Raw genomic sequence first — 23,688 nt, 5'->3', positions numbered from 1 at the left:
TTTAATTTTCTACTTGTCTGGGATACTTTCCAGTTACTGTAAGTTCCTGACCTACAATCTAAAAATAAATGAAATTTGCAGTTTTGATTTGTGTGTGTGATAATCTAAGATATAAATCTATGTAGCTTACTTTTTAAAAAATATCTTTCTTTCAAAGAGCATAGCAGAACATGAGTTAATTGGAAAATAGTAAGAAAAAAGCAATATAGAATTTTCAGATAGAATATTCAGATGCGGTGAAGTTCTGATTTTTTTACATTTATAACTTATTCATGTATTTAAGAACTGTACTTCCATGTAGATTTTTTTTTTCTCCTTAGACTGTAAAACAGATGTGGCCTTTTATTTGTCAATTCATTGAGAAACTCTTCCGAGAAACCATAGAACCAGCAGTAAGAGGCGCAAACAACCACCTCAGCACCTTCAGTTTTACAAAGATTGATATTGGTCATCAGGTCAGTGTCTGGTGAAGTTTTTTTGAGAGACCCTGTTTTACATAGCATTTTCATGTAGCCAGTTCAAATCTACACAGAGATATTTCTCTGTGACACTTGGTCATAAGCCTGATTCTGATTTCTGTTGTAGCATTAAAATAAAAATGTGTGGGTGTTTTAGCAGAGGCTATATTGCATTTCCTGGGGTCTGTGTAGCCTGGTCACATGAAGAGGTCACAGCCATGTGATTTTAATATTCATGCAATGCTTTATGTTAAGTGAGCAGGGACCATTATCCTTTTTTCCAGAATGATCCAAGTGCAGTTTTCTTGTAAGAGATGCACTTCTAATCCTGTTATGTGTGGAGTCAATGTCAAGGCTACTGGCTTGGCTTTTTAAGGACTGCACATAACACAGTATCAAGGGGCATACAGATATTTGTCTGCTGTTCCATCCCATGAAAGAAGAGGTCTCATGCCTGCAGGAGAGCCTGTTTGACCAGTGCAAGCTGAGAATGATTCCCTCTACTTGCAGCAAGTTCAGTACTACTTAATCTTCCCTGCATTAACCAGAACTTTACTGCTTTGAGATGTAGTTTAACAGCTTTTGTTTGAAGCTGTCTTTCGTGTTTCTATTGCTTGTCATAAATGGAATTTCAAGTAAGGATTTAAAAATCAACACCCCCACACACCCTCAAATGTTAGGAAACCTGAAATTAATTTTCAGGTGTAATAGAGGGGAATTGTTTTTCCTCTCTTTGTGACTATATTTCACGTAGGTTACAGTTCATTATGCTTTACTGCACCTTTTGTATGTTGGGTTATTTTTTTAAAATTGTAAGTCCTTTTACACAGGGCCTCTGTCCTGCCCTAGATATATTTGTATTACAGACTGTAGCATTCTTTTAAGCTATACTAATTTTAAGTAGGATTTAGATTAGCTCCCAGACCTCTGTATGGTTCTGCAGCTGGATTGAGTAACCTTGGACATGACAAACTGCTATTCTTACTTTATATTGCAGCCTTGATTGAGTTGGTTGAGCTGCACAGCCCCAACACAGCAGTAAGATTTTGATTTCACATAAATTATCAAAAATGTGCAAATAGAAATATGAACATTTTTCAAGAAAGGAGAAACTCAAGAGTCAAATTGTTAGTCATCCTCAACACAACTCTTTATGGGAATTACAGAACTTTTTTCTATCTATTCTCACTAAATTCCACTTAAGGCAACTGTCATTTTGTGAACTACATTTAGCTTGTTGTTGTAGTTACACAGAAAGAAATGCTTTGGGAGTGTTAGACATACATATCTACAGAGAAATCAGATGTTAATTCAGGGGAGAGGGAAAACTTGATTATTAAATATTTTGTAAACCTTGAAGTTGAGTGGTCTGTACCCAGGGTAACTGCTGAAAGGATTGTGGTTAATTGGATCCCAGTAAGTTAATTTTTACCTCTAAAATAAGAATTTGAACTAAATTTTTAGCCTTACTTCACACCTTTTAATGTTTATAGTAGGTTCTTTACTTCAGGCATGGATATGCCTATATCCACCTTTATTTCAAAGTTAAGAGTTTAATATACTTCTGTAGAAGAATCCAACTTTTACTTGCTTCATTTTTCCAGCCTCTGAGGATAAATGGTGTAAAAGTGTACACTGAGAATGTGGACAAAAGGCAGATCATTTTAGATCTTCAGATCAGGTAAACTTTATTACTATATTACAAGGGGGGTCCATGCTTTATAATCTACACATTGTTTGATTTGGCAGTTAAGTTGGCCTGAAAGGAGAATTGTTTCATTAGGCAAATGTTGTGAGTTTTGACTGTGTATGGAAGAAACTGCATGCTGTAAATAGCATTTATCTGAGGGAAATGGAGTATCAACTCTGTGTGGTTTCATCTTTAAAGTCATGTTCGTTAATAAAAAAATACTTTCCAAAGATAAAGCACTATCTTTGACTTTTTTTCCTTAATGTATTAATACTGTGCTATTAAATGTAGTCTGAAATATAAGATGTTAGATTTTTTGAGTTTTTTACTTTTCTCAGTTACTTAGATTTCTTCTTTATAAGCATAGTATTAGAAAAAAATAATGGTAGTTACTGAAGAATTTGGATTTACTTTACCAGAGTAAATCTGTGTATTACAAAATGCCGGAATGATTGTGCTCCATTGCTTCAGGTTTCTTTGCCATTTCATCATGACCCCTTTTATATAGGTTTCTCAGTTGGTATACCCTACATTTATCCAAGTCATTCTCAACACAATCTACAGTTGCAGAGTTTTTTGCAAGTTCAGTCAGTGAACCCAGCAATGTTTTTATAATTGACCATCATAGGTCTGTTTTACCATGGCTACTTTTGCCTGTTTGTGGGTTATGGAAAGGCCAAATTTGTCAGTCACTGACAGTCCAGAAAAGAGCAGCCTTCTGTGTTCCCCACTGCTTCCCTGGCAGCAGCCAGGAGTGTCATCAGGCACCTCAGCTTCAGAGGCACTTCCAAAATTTGAACATGGTTATTCTTAAATTTGAATTATTTGTCTAAAGCTCACCTATGCTGAAGCCTTTGCTGCTTTGGCAGAGCTGGGCAGGCCTCAGAGTGATAAGAGAAAAGGCTGCCCTGAGTTCCAGAGCAGGTGGGGGCTGCATCTGTGAGCAGAGCCCAGTCTTTATTGAATTGAATCACTTTATTTCTGTGGGAAAAAGACAGCTGTCCAAATCAGGTATTTGTGTTGCTGGACAAAATACAGCAGGATTGACTCTTGAGAGCTTATTTCACTGGATGAATATGTTAGCCCTAATGGAGCAATTTCCCTCAGTTTTCTCTTTGTTGCCACTTTTGAGAGCATCTGGAAGAGCAGCCTCACTTCTTCAGAGATAAGCCCTCAGGAAAACAATCTTGTCTGACCAAAAAGTCCATAGAAATGATTTTTGAGAAGCTGCTTCTGTTCCAAGACCATTCTTCCCTTTTAGGCAGAACTATTCATAGGAAGACGGAGTAAATCAAGTATTTATTTATTTATTTTTTTAATTTCCACTCATCCTCATGAAGCAGATAAAAGTAAAAAGGCCAGTAGGTTTGTACAAAAACTTCAGGAATAATGTCCTTTTACATAGACCTGAAGGGAATCTTTACCCATATGTCTCATTGTGTTACCTTGCAACCTACCTAGAGAAGTGGTAGGTAGCTGCAATAGAATCCAGTCTAAAAGGCTGAAATTAAATTCCTTGAAGTGGTTTAAATAACAGTGGTAGTGCTGGGTGAACTGGGTGCCTGTTGAGCCCAACAGCATATCCTTACTGCCAGTGGCACAGACTTCCAGGAAGAAAATGGAAACGAGAGCTCTGGAGTGATTATCACAGCTTCTAGGAATTGAGGCTTAGACAAAACCATCATCAAAGGAAATCCTGTTTCATATTTAAGATTTGTCCTTGGCACCTCATTTGGAAAGGGCTCTTTTTCAAAGGCTTTTAATATGCAAGTTTAAGACAGAGAGCCCTCCTGGCCCCCTGTACCAGTTGTTACTGTTTGATGTAGTTTGATTTATATATCCTCTGTGAGTCTTATCACTGGGATTGTCTCAGTTGTAACAGGAAGAATAAGCATCTCTTGGTACATTTAGATACAGAGTTAAAATACATATACCAACCCTAAATTCTGTCTTATATTGCAGTTTTGCAAGATCATAAAGAACAGTCTTGCTGTTGGAGAAAAGTCCATCCTTTGGAATATTTATCCCTGTAGATTTTAATCTCCTGTTAAATTAGTTTGTTATAATTTTAATTTATTTCTAAGTTTAAAGTTAGGAGTTTTCTATAAACCCTTCATTCTCTAAACACAGTTGAGAAGGACCTCCCAAACAACCTCTCTAAACATTCATAAGAATAGTTGTAGGAAGCCAAGCCCTGTGGGGTGTGTGGTGAGGGAAGGAAGGAAAGAGTCTATTTATATTTTTTTTTCAATTTAAAATACATTAATTCTTTTAAGAATCCTCTTTAATCCTGCAGCTTCACTATTGTATCTTCTTCTAGCCCTTTCTACTGTCAGCTGTTTGTGGTGGGGAGTGTGCATTTACTTTGGACCTTGCATAGTGCATTTAAGTAGTTTCAATGTGTCTCCAAAACTCTTAAGAGTATTTTTTTGCATCATCCTTGAGAGTTTGATGAGGTTTTTTTTTTGGCCTGCTTTTAAATTTAACTTCAAAAGGCATGTTCTTTGGTTTAGTTTCTGTTGTTTCTGTGAGGATATTGAGTGCATAATAATCATTGCTTCAGAGTATTTTTCAGAACTCTTTGGAACAGGTTTTGTGCATCACTCAGGAGGATCCAATTAAGAACTTTACTCTTAAGTAGCTTGAATAGCTAATCCACAAAGCACTCACTGGAGGATGTATTTCAAGGTTCAGTTTGAGGGCCATATTTGTGAAGGGAATGCTTTTCCTTTCTCTTACCGTGGAGTTTGTTAAAAAATTATCAAAACTCATTACAGTTTAAAAGTCCTGTTCTTGATGATAAATATGGGCAAGAGAAAAATTCCTACCACTTGAGCAAATGAAGATAAAATCTAAATAAAATTTTAATAAAAAGAAATATTTGCTAAAGTACGTGAATGTCATAAATACTTGGGTAAAGGCTATGGATCATCAGAAAACAAGATAAACTCTGTCAATTTAAACAAGACCTGTAGCAAAGAAAGCAAAAAAGATTGAGAGATTGAAGTAGTTGTTAATAGCCTGAGTTTTTCAGCTTCTCATGACACAAAAAAATTGATGCACTGAAAGATCTTTAGGCTGCAGATTGAAACACATGGGTGATTTTTTTCAAACATGGAATACTTGAATGGAGAGACTCATTACATTTTACTGGCAGATGTAAAAATAGGGTCTAAAGACTTTCTAAAAACAAATAAGATAGTCTAGTGTACAGAACTACATATCACAGTAATGTAGGAAATATATTTGCTATAACCTTTTTATTTTTTCTTCTTTTTCTTCTGGGTATCTTCCATGGGCTACAATGATCACATTGCACTTCTCTTTTGATTCAGTACAGCTGCTGTTAATATTCTTTCAAGAGTGTCCTCATTAAACTGTAATCTGTCTCAATGTTCTGTACCTTAAAGGGATCATTAATATTTCTGAAGTATTATGATCTGAATGTATAGAATATGCTTACTAAATGAACTTTCAAGTTGTATGGTATATTACAGTGCAACTATGTAGGCATTGACTGTTAATGAACACAGCCAAATATCTTAGGAAACAAAACCATATTTAGCTTTATTATAAAGTTAAATGTTGTTGACTTAGTCCCCTCAAATGCAGTTTGTTGCTATTTTTACTTCAGTTTGTCATCATGTTGTTATGGATTTTCAAACAAGCGTATTGCTTCCCGGTCTTCATAACACAAATAGTTCTGATGCTGCAGAGTGCCAAGATTGAGGTTTCAGTTGCAGGTTTTAATTGACCTTGCTTCTCTGTGTCATGTTGTTATGCAATTTTATATATATATATATATGTGGGAGTGTATTTATATATATCTCTAGTATCTCTATATATAGTTAGCTTAAAAATAGAAATTACATAGTTTTAAATTGTATATTAAAAGTTACATACCTATTTTTAAACTACAGTCACACTGCATTCTTTCCAGGGAAAGCAACTGTCACCTTCCTTTGACACAGACCCCATCATGTTGTTGTCTTCCAGTTCCCCAAACTGGCCATTGAACAATAAAGATTCTGTATAGTGTTATCTTTTAAATATTCAAAAATAAATTCCAGTGATGGATGTTTACAGGAAAGTCTTGGTACTATTGTTTATTTCTGTTTAAGGGATTCATAAAATTTGCATTTGTTGAAATCCCAAAGACAGCACCACTACACACAGAGCAGAGGAGCATATAGATGATTTTGGATAATGGATATGTGGAGTGCAGCAGCTCTCACCTTTTTTTTCTTTTGGTAGTACTTTGTGTCCATCAGGCTCTGGGGGGAGGGAACAGCAATCCTACTGTTCTGCTCTTACTGTAATTTATTTTATATTGACTTGAGCCTAGAATGGCTGATGAAGAGAGCAGTTCCATTTTGTTCACAATTCCCCAAACATTTTTGTAATAAGATTGTTTCATTCTCCCAAACACAGCTAAGAGTGTTTCACTGTGCAAGCCAGGTCTGAGGAATTAATGTGCAGAAAGCTGGGCTCTGCTGCAGAATCTGGAACAGGATGCCCTGCAGAGGAAACAATTTCTCCCTCCTTTCAGCAGTGTCTGGTTTTAATCTGTCTCCTCTCTATACCCCTTGGTTCTTTCAGTTTTCTTTACCTGGGCAGTCTGTTCAGAAAGGTCTTCAGATTTCATTTGTCCTTCTGTTAACAGCCTCTTATCTTAGCCAGTGTCCTCGTCCAGCTCATCTCTCCCTACCTGGAGCATGGTATTCAGCCTGTTGGGTTTTGCTTTTAGCTCTCATTCTGTAGAATCATTGATCAATTCCATGCTAAATCAGAGTCTCAAGCTTTCTTCCTGAATTCCTTGTTGAGTCTGAAAATTTGTTTGTTTTCAGAACCGATGTCTAACAGCAGTACCAGCTCTTGGAAAAAAAAGGTTGCTTAGCTCTGCTGGTACATGCTTGACCTGCATGAAGCTTCAGGGAAAGCAGCTAAAACTCTAAGCCCAAGTTGTGTGTGAATAATCTTGTAGCATTGTAGCATGGGAAAAATAGATTTACCAACTTCAACAAATCTGAAATACAGGGCAGCATCTGGAAAATTTCAATCACTTGACCTTGCATCCCCAAAAATGGGATGCAAGAACTGTTCAGGGAAAAATTTGCATAGTTTTTGTATGTTCCCTAGTTTGCTTCCTGCCTTCTCTCCTTTCAGAAAGGGCTCAACTGTTTTGGCTTAAAACTTGCTTAGAAGATCATTAAGCTCAGCATGCCGTGCTTATTGAAATTTTAAATACCACTGGCTTTGCGAGTCTATGAATATTTCAGACAAGTTTCATTTTTAGCATAACCACCATCTCTGTCTAGTGCCTCTCATGATTATGTTAGATGAGAGTGGATTTGGATACATTTACAATCAATGAGATCTGTGGAGAGCTTTCCTGAAATGGAGTGTGAATTCTGTGTCCATTATTTCCCAAAAGCAGGGCCTCTTGCTTGATTCCTGTTCTGCATCCTTCTGGAGATGGTAGCAAACCTAGGTATTAATTTGAGTGATTTTGATGACAGTGATGATGTTTTGAAGGGGATGTTCTAGCAAACTGATATTGTTTTATGTTCTAATATTTCAACTTCGGTTTTTTGTGCATATGCTAAGAGAAAAAATACATTGTCATGACAGTGCAAAAGAGAACTAACAGTTTATTGCAATTTAGTCCATAAAAGTGAAATGTATACCTTCTTTTTTGGTTTAGTTTTGTTGGAAACTGTGAAATTGATTTGGAGATCAAGAGATACTTCTGCAGAGCTGGTGTGAAAAGTATACAGGTGAAATTCAGTTTTTTCTTTTGATTTTCATATCACTAAATCACTATTCTCTGATGAAATAATCTATAAGAAAGCATCAGTAATTGTGTACCTTTGTAGCTTACTAATTTTTCTCATTTGAATAGTATTGATACTGCATTAGAATTTCAGTAACATGACTTAACAAAAAAAAATCCTTTAAGAATTAGGAACGTAGAATTAGGAACGTTGAATTAAGAATTAAGAACGTAGAACAAATATATAACATTTACTACAGGAAAAAATGGAGATAATTTCACATCAAGCCAATGTGACGTGTCATGTGTCCGAGTGATGTGTCAGTTTATAAAGGCACCACAGAGCTTAAAATTTTATTTCATGTAATACCTAAGCATCAGATAGAATTCCTGGTTTACATACAGTTACTATTAGAAGCTTTGCCTTCTGATACTGTTTCTGAGATTTCCTTAACTTTCTGATAACAGTTCTCTCCCTAAGGAGCAGAATTAGCTCTTTTGCACGTGTCTTAATACACCAATAAGGATTTACCTGCTTTAGCTCCAGTACCTGTGGATTCCACTGTGCTTTGTATATATTTGTTTATATGAAGCTGTAGAAATAATCTTCACACTTTTAAGAAATTACCACCAACATGACACTGCATGATATAGATGAATGTAATGAAATTTTAAGCACAACTATTAAGTGCTCATATGAATTTTTTTGGGTTTGGATGACATATAAAGAAGTAATTTATATATATATAAATAATTTCATAAGAAACAATTAAATGAATTAGAAGTGTGAGCATTGCCATCAAATAAATTTTATTTAAAACTTGACTGAAGTCAATTTCATTGTCCTTTTTTCTTCTCCTTTCACAGATCCATGGCACTATGAGGGTTATCCTGGAACCACTAATAGGAGACATGCCCCTAATTGGAGCACTATCCCTTTTTTTCCTTAGGAAACCTGTAAGCACTTTTATCTCCCTTTCCACTTTTTTTAGAGTGCTGATGACGGTAGTTAGGAAATGATGGAGCAAGAATTAAGCAGCAAAAGGAAAGAGTTTGGGAAGTCACTGCTGTTTGGTTGAACTTTGACAGATAAGGACTGAAAAATTTTATGAATGCTAGCAGGAACCAAGATGGATAATAATTACTTTGGAATTTGGAAGTGTGTTTTGTCAAAGCTGTCAAACTTTTCTTGCAAGTCATTTGAGTAAGGAAAGATCAAGAGAAACTGTCTAGATAGGTTATAAAAAAAGCTTTTGTTACTGTTCTCATGATACTCTCTAGGTAAGCGTGGTCTAACCTAAAATTTCACAAAATCTGTGCACGATTGTTAAGAAAACCAATGCTGGTGTTAGCACAATATAAATTAGAATGAGGAATTTCCCACCTACTGTGAAGTTTTTGTCCTACATAGCAAGTGGGCAATTCCCATTACATTTACCAGTGACCAAATTTACATTTACCACTCTCACCAAATGTGAGAGTGGGTGAAGCACATAGTGAGATGGAATTGGTATTCAAAATGATCATGATAGTAGCAAAAGTGGAAAGCAGAGAGAAGGTCAAAGAATTCAGCTGGAAGATGTTCTAGGCCAAAGTGCATGTTTGGTAATAATAGTGAAACAAAGGTGAGCCAACAAGGTCTTGCTGCTATGAAAATGATACAGACAAACTGGCATGTGTAAACAAGAGTACAGCCCCTCAAATGCTTTCAGTTTTAAGCATGGCACTTCAACAAATCTTTTTAATAAAAGCATAAAGGATAACATAATACCTATTGCACTTGGCTGGTGGAAAATTCTTTGATGTATATGTATGTGTGAGGCAGTTTCTGCAGTTTGAAGTTTGGTACTGCTTTTAGTAAGTATCCATAAGAGCTTAACAGAAAATATGAACAAAGTGGAAATTCTTATGCTCCACAGATCTTTAAAGAAATTGTTTCCATCTTGTACTTGAAAGTATAGTATCCATTGGAAGCATTCCTTGAATATGTTCCTATTAAACATTAAAACTTATTATGTCAAGGTCTAACAGTTTCAGACTGGCAGGTCACAAATTACAAGCATATGGGGTTAGACACTTTGAAACATCTCAAATTGATCATCTTGATTTCATCAGCAGTTTGAAACTCTGAAAAGTTGATCTAGGCTTGGGGAATAAGAGTGAATTCTTCAACAGCTTTAGGAGGTATGTTGTTACTTTCTTCAAAGAAATCACATTCTTGTGATGCAGTTCTTTTGAGCAAGTGTCCCATGATAAATTTTTTGCTACCATGTTGAAAAGATAGGTTTGGTTTTAGGTGTTTATGTTATGGCCTAGAAAAAACTTCCGTCACTTGTGTGATTTATGTGGCTTGTTTCATCTGTCTAGAGAAACCATGTGTGCTTGGGTAGAGGAATGGAGACTTAAATCTTAGTAAAATAGGCAAGAATTTGGAAATTTTTGGTGCCCAAGTTAGTCAGTGTTTTTCTAAAAGTGAATTAGTTCATGCAAAACTGATAAAACATCGTTGCTCTTATTCGGAAATAGTTGAGGAAGTACGTTGGGATGAACCAAATCTGGATTTCTTTGAAATGAACCTAAACACTAGGAGATGTCTCCTTAAGTTTCACCTAATTTTTAATCTCTGGTTGAGCAGTGAGTGTAGGACAGCTGTTAATCTTCATGTTTATCCTAACAAAGTAAGCATGGCCCTGAGAAGGATTGAATGCTGTCTTGTGCTGGTTTGCACTGTGTAATTGTTAGCATACTTTCTGATAGATATCGTTTTGCTATTTAATCCTCTCCTAAACAATTTCCATACTCAGTACAGTCCCTAGCTCATTCCAGCCCTAGCTCAATAAACAAGTTAAATGCAAACATTCTGGGTTAGAGGAGCAGGGAAAAAAGCATAGCTGTGTGGATGGAGGCATTGTCTTTTTTTTTTCCTACAGGAATAACATTTCTCCATTGTCTAGATGGTGTTTGTGTTGTCTCCCTCAGTTCTGTTTTGTACAGTCCTTCTGCAGACACAGTTCTGACACACTTTGTGCTGGAGCCATGAGCTAACCCAGTATGTCTGGATTGCTGCCCTGGAGTACCTCCTGCAGATGCTTCTGTTTGGTGCCTTCTGGGGGAGAGATAGGAAAGTTGGCAGTGGTAGGGAGGGGAGATCAGCAGCAGGAATCCTTAGAAGCAGTTAGTTCTTGGTCCTGCTCTGCTTCCTGGCATCCTGCTCTGGTAGGAGGTATCCAAACCTTCCTCTTCTGGTACTCCCAGAACCTTCTCCTGTGGATTTTAACTCTGGTACCTGTACCCACTCTTTTCTAAGTGTGATGCATCTGCAAAGTGCTTAACTGGGACAACTTGCACCTGAGAGAAGAAACTGAAAACATATTGAGTGAAACACCTCTCATTTGGGGTCAGTTTCTGAATTTTGGGTAATACTTTGTCTGTAGTAATTTTCTCTTTTGTCCTACCCCCCTGACACTTTATTAGTGGGACAAAAAAGGATGGGAAGTAGAGTGGAGTATCAGCTTGGACTAAAAAGTCAAGCTCTCCCCAGAAGTATTCAGTTACAAAAATGTTAAAAACTGTTTTTCACTCTCATTTAAAAATTAAGGTAATGCTCAAGGTCTGAGCAAACCTAAGAGTGAATGGTTCAAAAAATAATCCAGGCTAGCCCATGTCTTTGACAGTTATCCATGGCTGTTCAGCTTTTTCTAAGCAGACTTTTCTCCCCACCACAGTGTGTTTTCTCAGTGTTTATTTTTCTAACTTCTGCAGAAAAATGTAAAATAATGCTTATTATAGCAAGAACCAAATTCTTTTCTCTTACTAGAGAGCAAGTGGCTGCAGCCAAAGAAAGCGTTTCTTAAATATTTTTGTTAGAAGAGAAGAGGAATTAGCTGGCAGCTGGCATTAGATTTTGTTCTCATATTTTCCAGTCTAAAGTAATTGGCAACAATTCCTCTTGCTCTGTATCATCTGTTTGCTGGACTTAATGACTATATAAGGCAACATGGCCTATGAGTTTACCAATCTCATATTTCTGAGTAATACATAAAGTTTTTGATCTTTCAAGAGTTCTTACATCTTATGAAAGTTTCTATATACTGTATTTTGTTGTTGTTATTGTCAAGAAGGTTCTAAAATTTTCATCAGCTCATAAAATAAGTCCAAATATGTAGGACATTTCAACGGAGGGAAATAATGTGCATTCTAATGTTTGAAGTAGTCTTTTAAATCTGAGTGTCCATGCTTAGAGAGATGATAGCACTGGATTAACAGTCAAGATTTGTGAGGTTCTTTGCATATTTCTCACTATAATAATATTATGTATGTTTACCAGATAGTTGGTTCTCAAAGTTTTAGTTATCGTTTTACTTTTAGCACAAATCAGTGCATAGTTATTTTGTTTTATGGTTCAGTTATAGCAGTTTATATGGCTTATAGTTGTACTGTAAATGGGTAATTTTCAAAAGCTTGTTCAGTGGCACACTCAGAATTGGGGGTGTGTTCTAACCCAGCCGTTCTCTTAATAAAAGCCAAAACCCTCCCAATAAGACAAACACATAAAAATGCTATTGTTCTAAAAAGAACAATGGCTGGAAAAAACAGGATGTCTTCCAGGAAAAATGGGCAGCTCTTCCAAAGCTCTCATTTTCAGATTCACAGTTTTGCCTTCCACTTGCTGACTTGAGTACTACTCTCCTTCTACTCACTTTACAGATTAGTTCTGTCCTGTAGTTTTGATTAATTTTTATATAGGTTTAATTAAATTTAATATTGTCTGCCTTTATAAAACTGGCTGGATGGGACTTTCAAAATTATAAGTCCTGATGAAAATTAGACTTAAAAAGGAATGCTTACAGCCATAATGAGTCCCAGTGAAATGGCTGGAAATAAACAGTGGTTATGTAGAATGTGTAGAATGCTTTTAGAAAATACGGGCCTGTCAGATTTGTGGAACACCTGGATAAATGCTGATGCACAGTTACTGTTAGAATAATGTTTGTTGAGAATTGATCTTTTTGCTTATGAAGTGAATGATTTGCACTGCTACTCAGCATACTTACAGTTTGCTATAACTTACATTTTTCCTCAGTGATTTTAGATTTTGGTAGCTTATGGGATGTTTTAAGGGCGATCACAGTTGCTGTTTCCACAGTACCTTATTCTTTTCTCCCTGTGGTCACCACCAGTGTTGGAACTTCTGCTGCTGGAGGAAGCTGGCTAAGGGACATGAGCTGGCAGGATATTAAGCACCATAAGAAGTGCCCAGGTTCCTGTACTTCAGATGTATTTTACTTGCCTGAGCCAGCTCACTAAAGTCGGGAGAGTGTGAAGACTGGTGTGAGGGTGTGAACCAAAATGCAGGCTGGTAGAAGGGTAGGAGGGAGTAGAGAAGGTGGAGAGAATTGGCTTGAATGAAGTTTTGAGTGGCTGACACTGTGGAGAGCAGCAGGTGCACTGGATTTGTGCAAAGTCAGCTGTGATCCTTCTTCTGGTCACTTCAGCTCACTTGCTGCCTGCTGTGTCTTCTACTCCCTCAAGTATACATCTCACCTCTCTAGCAGTTGTCTCATTGAAGTCTTCAGAGAGTTACAACTGAGAAGCTTTCAAACACCATTTCTGTGCAGAGATATGCTGTGTTTCCTATAGCAACCAGTGAGAATACTACAGCACCTGCTCTCTGTAGTATTGTTTGGGAGGTTGAGTTTATTATGTATTTCCTGGGAGATACACTGGATAATGTTACATATTAAATTATTACAACAATGCCAGCACTTCAGTATTGTGGGTGGTGATGGGCTTTGCTCTACTAACAAACAAATTGTACCATGTTTCTGTACAGCCATTCACAAGTAACAGTAGAGGGCAAGTTAGTCCCCTCCTTGTAATACATTCCTGAGAGGAATCACACCTTATCCCATGGAATTGTATCCTCGTGGCCTGTAGGAGAGCTTAAGTTTTCCTACAAAAGTCTTACACTTCCATGACTTGTTTAGCAGGAAGTTGTTAATCAGCATTTTAAAATACTCTGTGGCTTCTCTTCTGATAATTAGTATTGCTTATGGCAGCCAAAACAAACCACAAGGTTGACAATGTTTAGAGGCTACTTTTTGTACTTCTGTGAACTTTATTTATGGCCCTGTATATTCTGCATTCCAGTATGTATTTTTCTCTTTGTAAGGGTTTCTACAGTCTTGAGAACACCCAATGTGTATAGAGATGCTCATTATAGTCTGTCTTTTCTTTTTGGCTGAAGGGGTTTATTTTCTAATTTATTTTTTTTTAAACCTCTTCCAGTGTATGTGTTGCATTAGTCCTCAGTACAGAGCTTTGTTAAGATGTGAATTTCTTGGTTTTCAGGGAGATATCAAAATTTGTTTTCACTTTTCTGAGCAGAGGAAGAATTGTAAGAGGTTTGAGTAACAAGACACACAGGCTACTTCATTGGAAAGTGTAACTGGTGTCTGGAATCCTGCCTTTGTCCAGTGAGCTGCTTGGTAGAGTCTGCAAGGCACATCACCTCTCTCAGTTGCAGTGTGTTGTGGAAAGACACCATCGTCTCTGGCTTCTGGCAGAATTTCATTTAGTGACAAATCCTGCACACAGTTTTTCCAGTGCCCTGTTAGTTCTGCTGCAGAGAACCAACTGGCATTCTCTGAATTTAGCTAAACTAAGAGAATTATGCATTGCTTAAAGTGGTGACAGAGGAGGAAATGATATTGTTAAGCTATTTTTTAAATATGGAAATTTTTTAGATTTGGTGCTTCATAGAAGATTCATCAGCTGGCAGTCCTTTGCTCCCTTTTTTTCCATAGAACTCTTCAGTTAGTTACAATGGCAGCGTTGCTGTATCTTCTGTCAGAACCACACTTGGGGGTCCAGTTCTTCTCCAGTGCCCAAAACATAGAATGAAACTGTTTGTTGTTTCACTGGACTGGCTGGGGGGCTCCCTCCTGCTTATGAAGACATTCTTTGCCTCCTTTCTTCTCACTCTGCTGTGTGTGTTTCTGCTGTCAGTGTTATTTCTATACTTTTGCAGATATAAGGATTTTTTTTTTTACGAGTTGTCTTTTGGAAAACTCTTCTTAAGTTGCAAACTGTATCTATTGCTGATCTGATTATGTTTGGAAACCAAGTGCAGACTTGAAACACCAAGGAGGGATGGGGTGATGGCAGGGGGAGATAGAACACTAAAAAAAAACATAAGAGGAAAAAACAAAAAAAAAAGAGGAGAAAACAGAATTTCTCCCTAATACCTGTAGACTGAAATCAGAGTATGTGTTACTGCTGGGTGCTTCTGGGAGAACTGGAAACAAAGCTCTGTGGTGGGCAAATGCAACAAACTTTATCTGTGAGGAGAACTTACCTTCAAAGCCCAAACAGTGAGAGCTTGATTATGCCAGGAATTTGAAGGCTCAGATTCCTTCCAAAACATTTAATGGCTTAAGATTTATTTGCAAAGCTTTTCTAATAATCCTGTGAAGTGCTTAGCCGTAGTAATGTTTTTTAATTTCTTAGCTTCTGCTTCAGATGGATGAGGATTTCTCTTTAACATTTCTAAAATTGGTCTTTATTTCCTGTACATTAAGTGGATAAAGAGAATTTCTGATATTATATGTACTAATTGCATTTCTTGTCTAAATAACCGCTCTTAGTAGCACAAATCTCAGGTTTTTGGTGTAGTTGTTTTTCCATGCTTCATGCTGTAAGGACTGTTGATGGCATGAATAGGTAGCCTTGTTTTTTAGCAGTGGTGTGTAATAATCAAAATATTGACAGTGAGGTTGTACCATGGGCCCTGGCTGTGTTTCATGTGCTGTGTTGCAACCTTCCGAAATGCTTTTTAGTCACATCAATGGGAAGTGTCACTTCTCAGTGGCATCTCTTAGGTTGTTCTTGGTATTCTTTTGGGCTGTGGCAGTTAATACAGAAACCACTGTGATAAATGTTTCTGTCCAGTGCAAGACATGTTTCTCAATGTTGAATTTCAACATCCATTGTGTTGCTCAATGCATTTATTCAGTGAAGTCTGTTTAGGAAACAGTGCAGGACTTTGCTGTGTTAACTGCTGTATGCAATGCACTGAACAAAATGTGAAAACAAAAGGAAATGCAAATATTTTCTCATTTGCTATTTAATCTGAAAACATCATTATGTAAAACTGTTAAAAACAGGATGCAGGTGTGAGTACCTGCTGGATAGGGACCATTTTTGGGGATGTTTATGGTATGCATTTGCTTCTATTTTGCCTATGAATAAAGAAAAAACAACTCATAATAGACTGGATTCTTTGTCTTAAAACAGCATAAAATTATTTCTTCTAGAAGCTTGGGAGAATGCATAGATTTTTAAAGTGTCTCATGATGTACAGTCAAAACTTGTGATCAGAACAAGAGAATTAGTCTGAATACTCAAATTTTGGTTAGTCTTATCAGCTACTACCAAGCTACTTGTTTGCTATATTACTTAAACATCTGTGGGTTTTCATGATTGAGGAAGTAGTATAAAACTGAAATTAATTTACAATAAGTTGGTCTTTACGTCCTGGTTCAATTATTTATTTCTTAACTATTTTTTTTTCCAGATTTAAGATGAGGAAGAGATTTGAGAACTAATAATTTGCACAATTAATTTTCAGAGAAGAATATACTGAAATTATCTTAGTTTTCCTGAATGTAAATGTTCTGTGTTCTAGCTCAAAGTTTGTTTTTGTAGAACTGTACAACTAAAGCTTACATACCAATGTGAAAGAACCCATTTTATAACAAATAATTTTCAACAAGGGGTTTTTTACATTCGGAAATTAAAAATCTCATAGCTTTAAATTGATAATCATGTAGGAAAAAAAATGACAGCACCTCATAAAAAAAAAAGAAAAAAATTGTTCAGTATACAGTGTGGGTTGTAGCCAAGAATTTATTTTCTTCTGAAAGGTATTACTGCCATTTAGCCTTGCTAGTATTCCATAAATAGATGAACATTAACCTTTTCTCAATAAAATAATCCTGCTAGTACTCTAATAGAAAGTGGGAAAAACTAGTTGTAAATGAGGTATTTTTAAAAAATACATTGAATTGAAAAATGGTCCTACAGCCAGTGATAGCTTTGTGCTTTCACCTAAAGAAGGAATCAGTAAAGAAAGGCAGCAATCTCTCTAGAACTACTGAAGAATATTTTCCTTCTAGACTCTTATAGTCTGGTTTCATGCATAATAAATGTATATGATCAGGTAGATGGCTTAATCTGAATTTAGTTTCCCCCACATAGCATGACTCTCTGTAGAGAGGGAGACATCTGAAACAGGATGTCTGACTTTCTTGAGAAACTACTGGGTGCAATTATTCCAGGATGGGGAAAATGCAAATTTTCTGCCACAAGGAAGATGAGTCTTACCCCATCTACAGATTTGCAGCTGTGGAACAGATTTGGGGCCAGTGTAGCAGAGGATGGCCTGGGAGTGTTCAAGCCAGCGGGGCCTGAACTGTACTGAAGCACTGGGATAAAGGGGGAAGTGGTCACCACTGAGAGATTCCTGGCCCCATGTGCCATCCTGACCTCATGAGGTCTGTGCTTGCCTGGACCTCAGCATTTAACATTTGTCAACTGTTAAAGCTTGTCTGGCCCTCAGACTATTACCCACTGCTGCTCTTCTGTATGGGGATCAACACCACTTCCAGGGGAGATCTGGAAAGCTGAAATGTGACTCCAGCAAGGCTCTGGAGGCAACTCAGGGGCTCAAGTGGTGATCTCAGTCCTGCTGGTAAGGTTGAAGAGACAAGTCAGTGATTGGGAGTAGCCAGGAAGGAGTAATGAATAGGAAATCATGGTTAACCAAGACAGTGAACTTTGTGATTAGAAGGCTGGCTCAGTGGATGAGGGAAGAATTATGGATACAGCTTTTCTTAACTTCACTAAAGCTTTTGACACTCTTCTGCAATATCCTCATAGGTAAACTGCTAAGTACAGAGTAGATAAATGGACAGCTTGGTTGAAAAGTGGCTGAACTCTTCAGGCTCAGTGAGTTGTTGTCAGCAACATGAAGTTTAGCTGGAGGACAGTCAATAGTGGTTTTCCCCAGGTCCAGCACAAATCCATGGCTGTCCTGGATGGTGGGACAGGGTGTGCTCTCAGCAAGTTTGCTTGCTTAAAAATGGAAGGAGTTCTTGATACACCTGATAGTTGTACTGCTATTTAGAGGGACTTTGACAAGCTGGAGAAATGTGCCAACAGGAATCTCATGAAGTTCAGCAAATGGAAATGTAAATTCTTGTGCCTGGAAGAGAGTAACCCTGTCTCCCAGGACAGGCTGGGGGCTGACTGGCTGGAATGCAACTTTGCTGAAAAGGATACAGGCTGTTCAGTTGGACAGAAAGGGGAGGAGAAGTCATAAATATGCAGTTATGGCAAAGATGGCCAACAGCATCCGGAGCTGCATTAGGAGAAGTGTCGCCATCTGGTTGAGGGAGATTTTTCCTTTCTGCACAGCACTGGTGAGGCATATCTGGATTGCAGTGTGGGGTTCCCCAGTACAACTGAGACAGGGGCATGCTGGAATAAGTCCAGTGAAGTGCCACAAAGATAATAAGGTACTGGGCATCTCCCATGACATCATGCTCCAGTCCCTTCATCATCATCATGACGCCCAGGATAGCCTGAGCCGTGTTTGTGGCAAGGGCATGGTGCTAGCTCATGTAGATTCTTGCAGTGCGTCGCATGACATGAGTTGCCTTTTGTTCTGGAATACCTGGTTATTGCTTCTTACTTTTTCCATTGAAAGAATAAGGATTTTCTTTTTTCCTGCTGAATTGTTTGTTACAGGTAGGCCTGGTAATGTTCATAGGTAACATTGTTGAAATATTTACCACCATTACAAAAGTATATTAAGTGACAATGCTCCTTCTATGAGTAAATCTATTATGTGTTATCTTTACTGGAAGTATTCACAAAGGAAATCATTAATTAAACTGTTAATAGATCCTTTGTAAAAAAATGGTATGTGCTCTTTTTAAAAAAGAAAGTGAAGGTAGGGTAATGATTCCTGTCTGTTTGTGAAAATATGCAACATTTGTTCTTGTAGAGATTTGTTGTTTTGTTTTAGCTTAGCTGAACCACCACAATTAGTTGCTTAACTGAGGAATATCAAAATCCTTTTCTCATGCAGTTATACTGAGTTGGATTTGGAAACATGATGGTAACTGAGTGGATTTGGATTTGTTTGTTGTTTAAATATCCTGTTAACTTCTGTGAAGTTAATAGAAATCATTCAGTGAAGACAGAACTAATGGAACTCAGGTCTGTTGGTTTTGTTGTCTGGAATTCAAATACTATAAGATCAAAAAAGAATGTTAGTTTTCAATGCCAGCAATCCTGAAACAGAATGGGTATTTTTATACAGCATAGTATTCTGCAAAGATTTTCAATGAAGAAAGTATGCATGAACTAGCAATGAGTTATCCCTTTTAATTATTTCTAAGGATTTTTTCACTTTGATACTTAATCCTGTTTCTTTCTTCTTTCACAGTGATAGAATGATGAGCTTGTGCCTTGAAAACAGCCCCTTATGTTTGCAAGTTGTTATCACATCTTCCTTCCACCTTCTTAATCCCAATTCTTCATTCTTTCTGTTGGTTGTGTCTTCTCTTATTTTCGTGGTCTCATGTGGGATTCTTTGTCAGTTTATTATAATTTGCAAATTCATGTTAATGACTGTTCATCTATAACAGGTTTATGGTGACTCCAGAAATACTTCTCCAGAAAATAGGACCACATTTCATTATTCTGTATGGGTTGTACAGAGTAGATCCTGTGTATCTGTGTATATTGGGAGGCTGTGTATTTATATGAATGGTGGAAGAGTGGATAAGAGAATAGTGAAAATTTTTACAACTTTTAAAAAAATGCGTCTAAAAGTTCTTCAGAATCGTAGAGGGTTGTTTTTGTTTGTTTGTTTAAGAAAATCCTGGAAACTGGTTAATTCTCAACCAATCAGAATCTATAACAATTGTGTTTATTTCCTCAGTATTATGAATTCTAAGCTGCTTTTCTTTTTTTTTTTTTCCCCTCCCTCCTCTGTAATTCACAGCTTTTGGAAATTAACTGGACTGGACTGACCAATCTTCTGGATGTTCCAGGACTGAAGTGAGTATACCTAAAGCAGTGTTTGATATATCTGCACCCCAGTAAAGCCCAGAAAATCTCAAGACCAGCTGAATAGTTTCTAGGTTATGTGACTCTAAGCAGTTCTCTCTTAATGTAGAGTTACATGAAATTGCTCAATTTGCAGAAGGGAGTGATTTCACCACAAGTCAAAGTTATGCTGAAAGTATATATAGTAGCTCTTGTTAAAAATACTATGAAAATACAATTTATAATGTACTTCTTTTGGTGTTCTCAGCCTTTCCAGATTTCCAGAATCTTGTGAATTTCCTGTCTGCCATTTGCTTGCACAGCAGACAGACCCAGAGCTTTCCTTTCGTGCCAATGGGTTCATGACATCTTGGTTCATGGCTTTATATGCCAATCCATCTCTATTTGCTTTTGTAAAGGTAGTTACAAATATCTTAAGATTATTCAAATTCAAAAAAGTTTCTAGTATCTTCAAGTGCTTACTTTTAACACTTTCAGTTTATTATGTGAAGATCAACTGGAGTAGCAAAAATACTGTCTGTATATAGCTATAAAATAGCCTAGCTTATTTTGAGCTTTTCCTAATACCACATGATAAAATCCCAAATTAAGAAGCATCTATAGAGGTACAAATCAGGCTGCTTTGAATCATTACAAACCTGATAAAGTTAAGTCCATGAATATATTCATATTTATCAGGTTTTAATAGTTTCCCAGGGGCTTTTTAATAGGGAGACAATGGCAAAGGAGATAATGGTGGATCTGATACGCACTTGGATTTTGTGACTACCCCTTTTATTAGATCTCATACTCTCAAGAGTTGGCTGACTCCAGACTTATTTTTCACTGTTTCAAAATCAGTTTGAATTTAGGTATTAAATTAATCCCTTAGTAATCAATTGCATGACTGAAGTGGGTTTTGCTTTCCTTAGACACATGAAGCTATTGCATGGAATCCCAGCTGAACAGTTTGAAATTAGAACTTGCATTAAGTAGGTTAATGGCTGCAAGAATCGCACATGTTTGAAGTCTCTGAGGAAAGAGGTTTTCTTGATGAGTGAGAGAAAATGGCTTCCATTACTCCTGAGCAATAATTCGCTCTTTTGATATAACATGACTGAATTTACATTTAGTACTTAACTTTACTAGACTCCTGAGACTCACATCCTGCTACATATTTGCCTGACTGCAAACACAAAACCTCAGATGTAAACAAAGTCTCGCTAAATATCTCAAGTTTATGGTTTCCAGAGCAACCAAACTTGGCCACATATGCACAAACCAGTGCCATCTAGATGTGGTATAGTTTCTATAGTAACTGTAACTGAGGTGACTCATGCTCTGCCTTGCCAAGAGGTTTCTTTAGTGCTGTATTTGTTTTTCTTACCTGTATAGATAAGTTGTGTATTTTGGTCTGACGACTTGACATATTGTAGTTGTTATAAACAATGATGGACAAGAGATTGCTGCCACCACAGGTACCTTTTTAGTCCTAGAGCTGTTAGCTGCACACTAAACTGCTTATTTGCTCTGTTTGCAAATGTCTTCTACTAATTGAATTTCAGCATTCACTGCTGGAAGCTTCCCTGTCAGCTGTTAACAATTTTCACTGCTTTTCCTATATGACTTCACAAGGAGAAGGACACACAAGTAATTCATATTCCATCATTAGTGTAGCTTGCGGAGAAGTGGAATTAAAATCTCCATGTGAGGAGGAACCAGGCTGTGAGGAGACTCAAGTGCTTTCAGGAGGGGATGTGGACGATAGGAAGATGTTTGGGTTGCTTGAGATACAGTGGAAACACTCTGTGCAGTATGAAATGTGCTGTCTCTGCAGTATGAATAAAGACAGTGCAGGAAAAATAGACAGCTGATAAAAATCTATAAAAATTAAGTAGAACTAAGAAGAGAGCAATACAAAACAGTGGGCAACTAACAATTACTTTTCTGCAATGAACTTGAGCTTTTGAAGACAGATATGCAACATTTCACGCTTCTTTCATTTTTTTGATCTGAAAAAATAGTTGAACCATTGACTAAAGTTCTATGATCTTAGGAAGCTGTTTTCTAATGACAGATCAACATAAGGGTTGATATTAAGGCATCTTTCTCTGTTGCTTAGAGTGTTTTGTCTCTGTTTTCCATAGATAAGACCACTTACTTTAGATAACAAAAAATGCAAAAGATTGTAATTTTTGCCTTGTATTCATGGAGAATACTTTGCATTTGAGAGCACCCCAGCTGGCTCATACTAGATGAGATTTAAACAGCTTGAAAGCATCATGTTGTTTCAGAATTCATTTAATTCATTAGTTAGTTGCATGCAATCCTCAGTATTCTTTTTCAGCTCCCTATATTTAAAGTTAGGGCATCTGCTAACTTCTAGGAGTCCAGTTTCTCTGTGTAAAACTTGGTGAAACTTCATTAATGCTGCCTCATTTTTCTCAGGTGTTTTAGTGAAATTCAAGTAGTAATGTTGGGATAAAATTGTGAGACTGAAGATTGGAATCAGAGTTGGGGTTTGGTTCTGGCATAAAGGATTGTGAGTCCTCCCAGTGCTTGGACTGTGTTTCTTTCTCTTATTTAAGGAGATTTGCTGTAGCTCTATTTGAACATTAGTCAGTCTCTGAACCTTATGCTAGTCTAGGTAGGTTTATTTGTGCCTGTGATCCCAAAGTCTGTGATCTTAAAGAAATCAGAGTTGAGTAGAGAAGAGCATGGCAGCCTTTCTTTCAAGGCAGCTCTGGTACCATTGCTTTTCTTGTACTGCTTCTTTGCTTTCTGCAGCCTAGGTCAGTTGGTTTTCTCCATTAGTCATCTGTTCTTAAGGGACTGAGCATCTTCTTGCCAAGTAGGGACACTGAAAAAAAGCAGAAATAAAAAAGCTTACCTGATCTCTATACTATAGAGTTTTGTCATTAGACTTGTATTTTGAAAAGTGTGATTGTTGCTTGTGTAATTGCCCTCACCTCAGCCTGGGTTTGGTTTTTCTTTTGCTTTTAATGCTAAGACTGGTTGAGATGTTTATCTTCAATTTTTTTGTCAGCTCTTAAAAAAATAATGAATTCTATTTTCTTGGCTCATTTCAAAGACTTTAGCATACATAAATTGAAAGCTGGATGTTTGGCAAAATGAAACTTTAAAGATTGAAAAGCAATGTGTTAAAATAATGGCTAAATGAAGCTACTCTTCAGATAACATGATTGTCTTGTATTTGTGTTTAGAATTACTGAAACTGAATTTCTAGGGTTCACCTAGAATGAAAATATCTAAATGTGATTGCATAAGCTCTGCATGAAGAGGAGGGGAAGGAAGACTCTTTAGGGCAGATATGAATTAACTCAGGGAAGCGGAGAGGAAACTTTTTTCCCTCTGAGCAGTATCCACTGTTTCTTCTCTCTAACCAGAGGCATGCAGAGATCTGTTCATTGATTTTAATGCAGCCTTGAGCTCCTTCTGGTTTTTTGTTCTGAGTACCATTAAAAAGTCAGCCGTGTTCCATCAGGTATTGCAGTTATCTGGATTTACAGTGGAAGTGGGCAGCCAAGGGGATGCAGGTTGCATATCTCTATTGTGAAAATCAGTGTGCATTTCTAATGGGCAAGATTGTATGTAATGATGTTTGGATTTGATGTAATGGGTTTGTTCTG

General features: G+C 37.1%; 1 protein-coding gene across 3 annotated transcripts in view; it reads left to right on the top strand.

Moving 5' to 3' along the window:
* ESYT2 (extended synaptotagmin 2) overlaps positions 1-23,688 on the top strand; it is an 81,378-nt gene that overhangs the window by 31,295 nt on the left and 26,395 nt on the right. For all 3 annotated transcript variants that reach the window (XM_058832045.1, XM_058832044.1, XM_058832043.1), the window contains exons 3-7: positions 321-455; positions 2,063-2,139; positions 7,853-7,925; positions 8,789-8,878; positions 19,995-20,050. In XM_058832045.1, the coding sequence (XP_058688028.1) occupies positions 321-455; positions 2,063-2,139; positions 7,853-7,925; positions 8,789-8,878; positions 19,995-20,050 (431 nt within the window). The remainder of the gene's footprint in view (positions 1-320; positions 456-2,062; positions 2,140-7,852; positions 7,926-8,788; positions 8,879-19,994; positions 20,051-23,688) is intronic.

The sequence above is a fragment of the Poecile atricapillus genome, chromosome 2 (genome assembly GCF_030490865.1).
Source record: "Poecile atricapillus isolate bPoeAtr1 chromosome 2, bPoeAtr1.hap1, whole genome shotgun sequence".
Classification (NCBI taxonomy): Eukaryota; Metazoa; Chordata; class Aves; order Passeriformes; family Paridae; genus Poecile; species Poecile atricapillus.
This window is presented reverse-complemented; position numbering and strand designations above follow the sequence as displayed.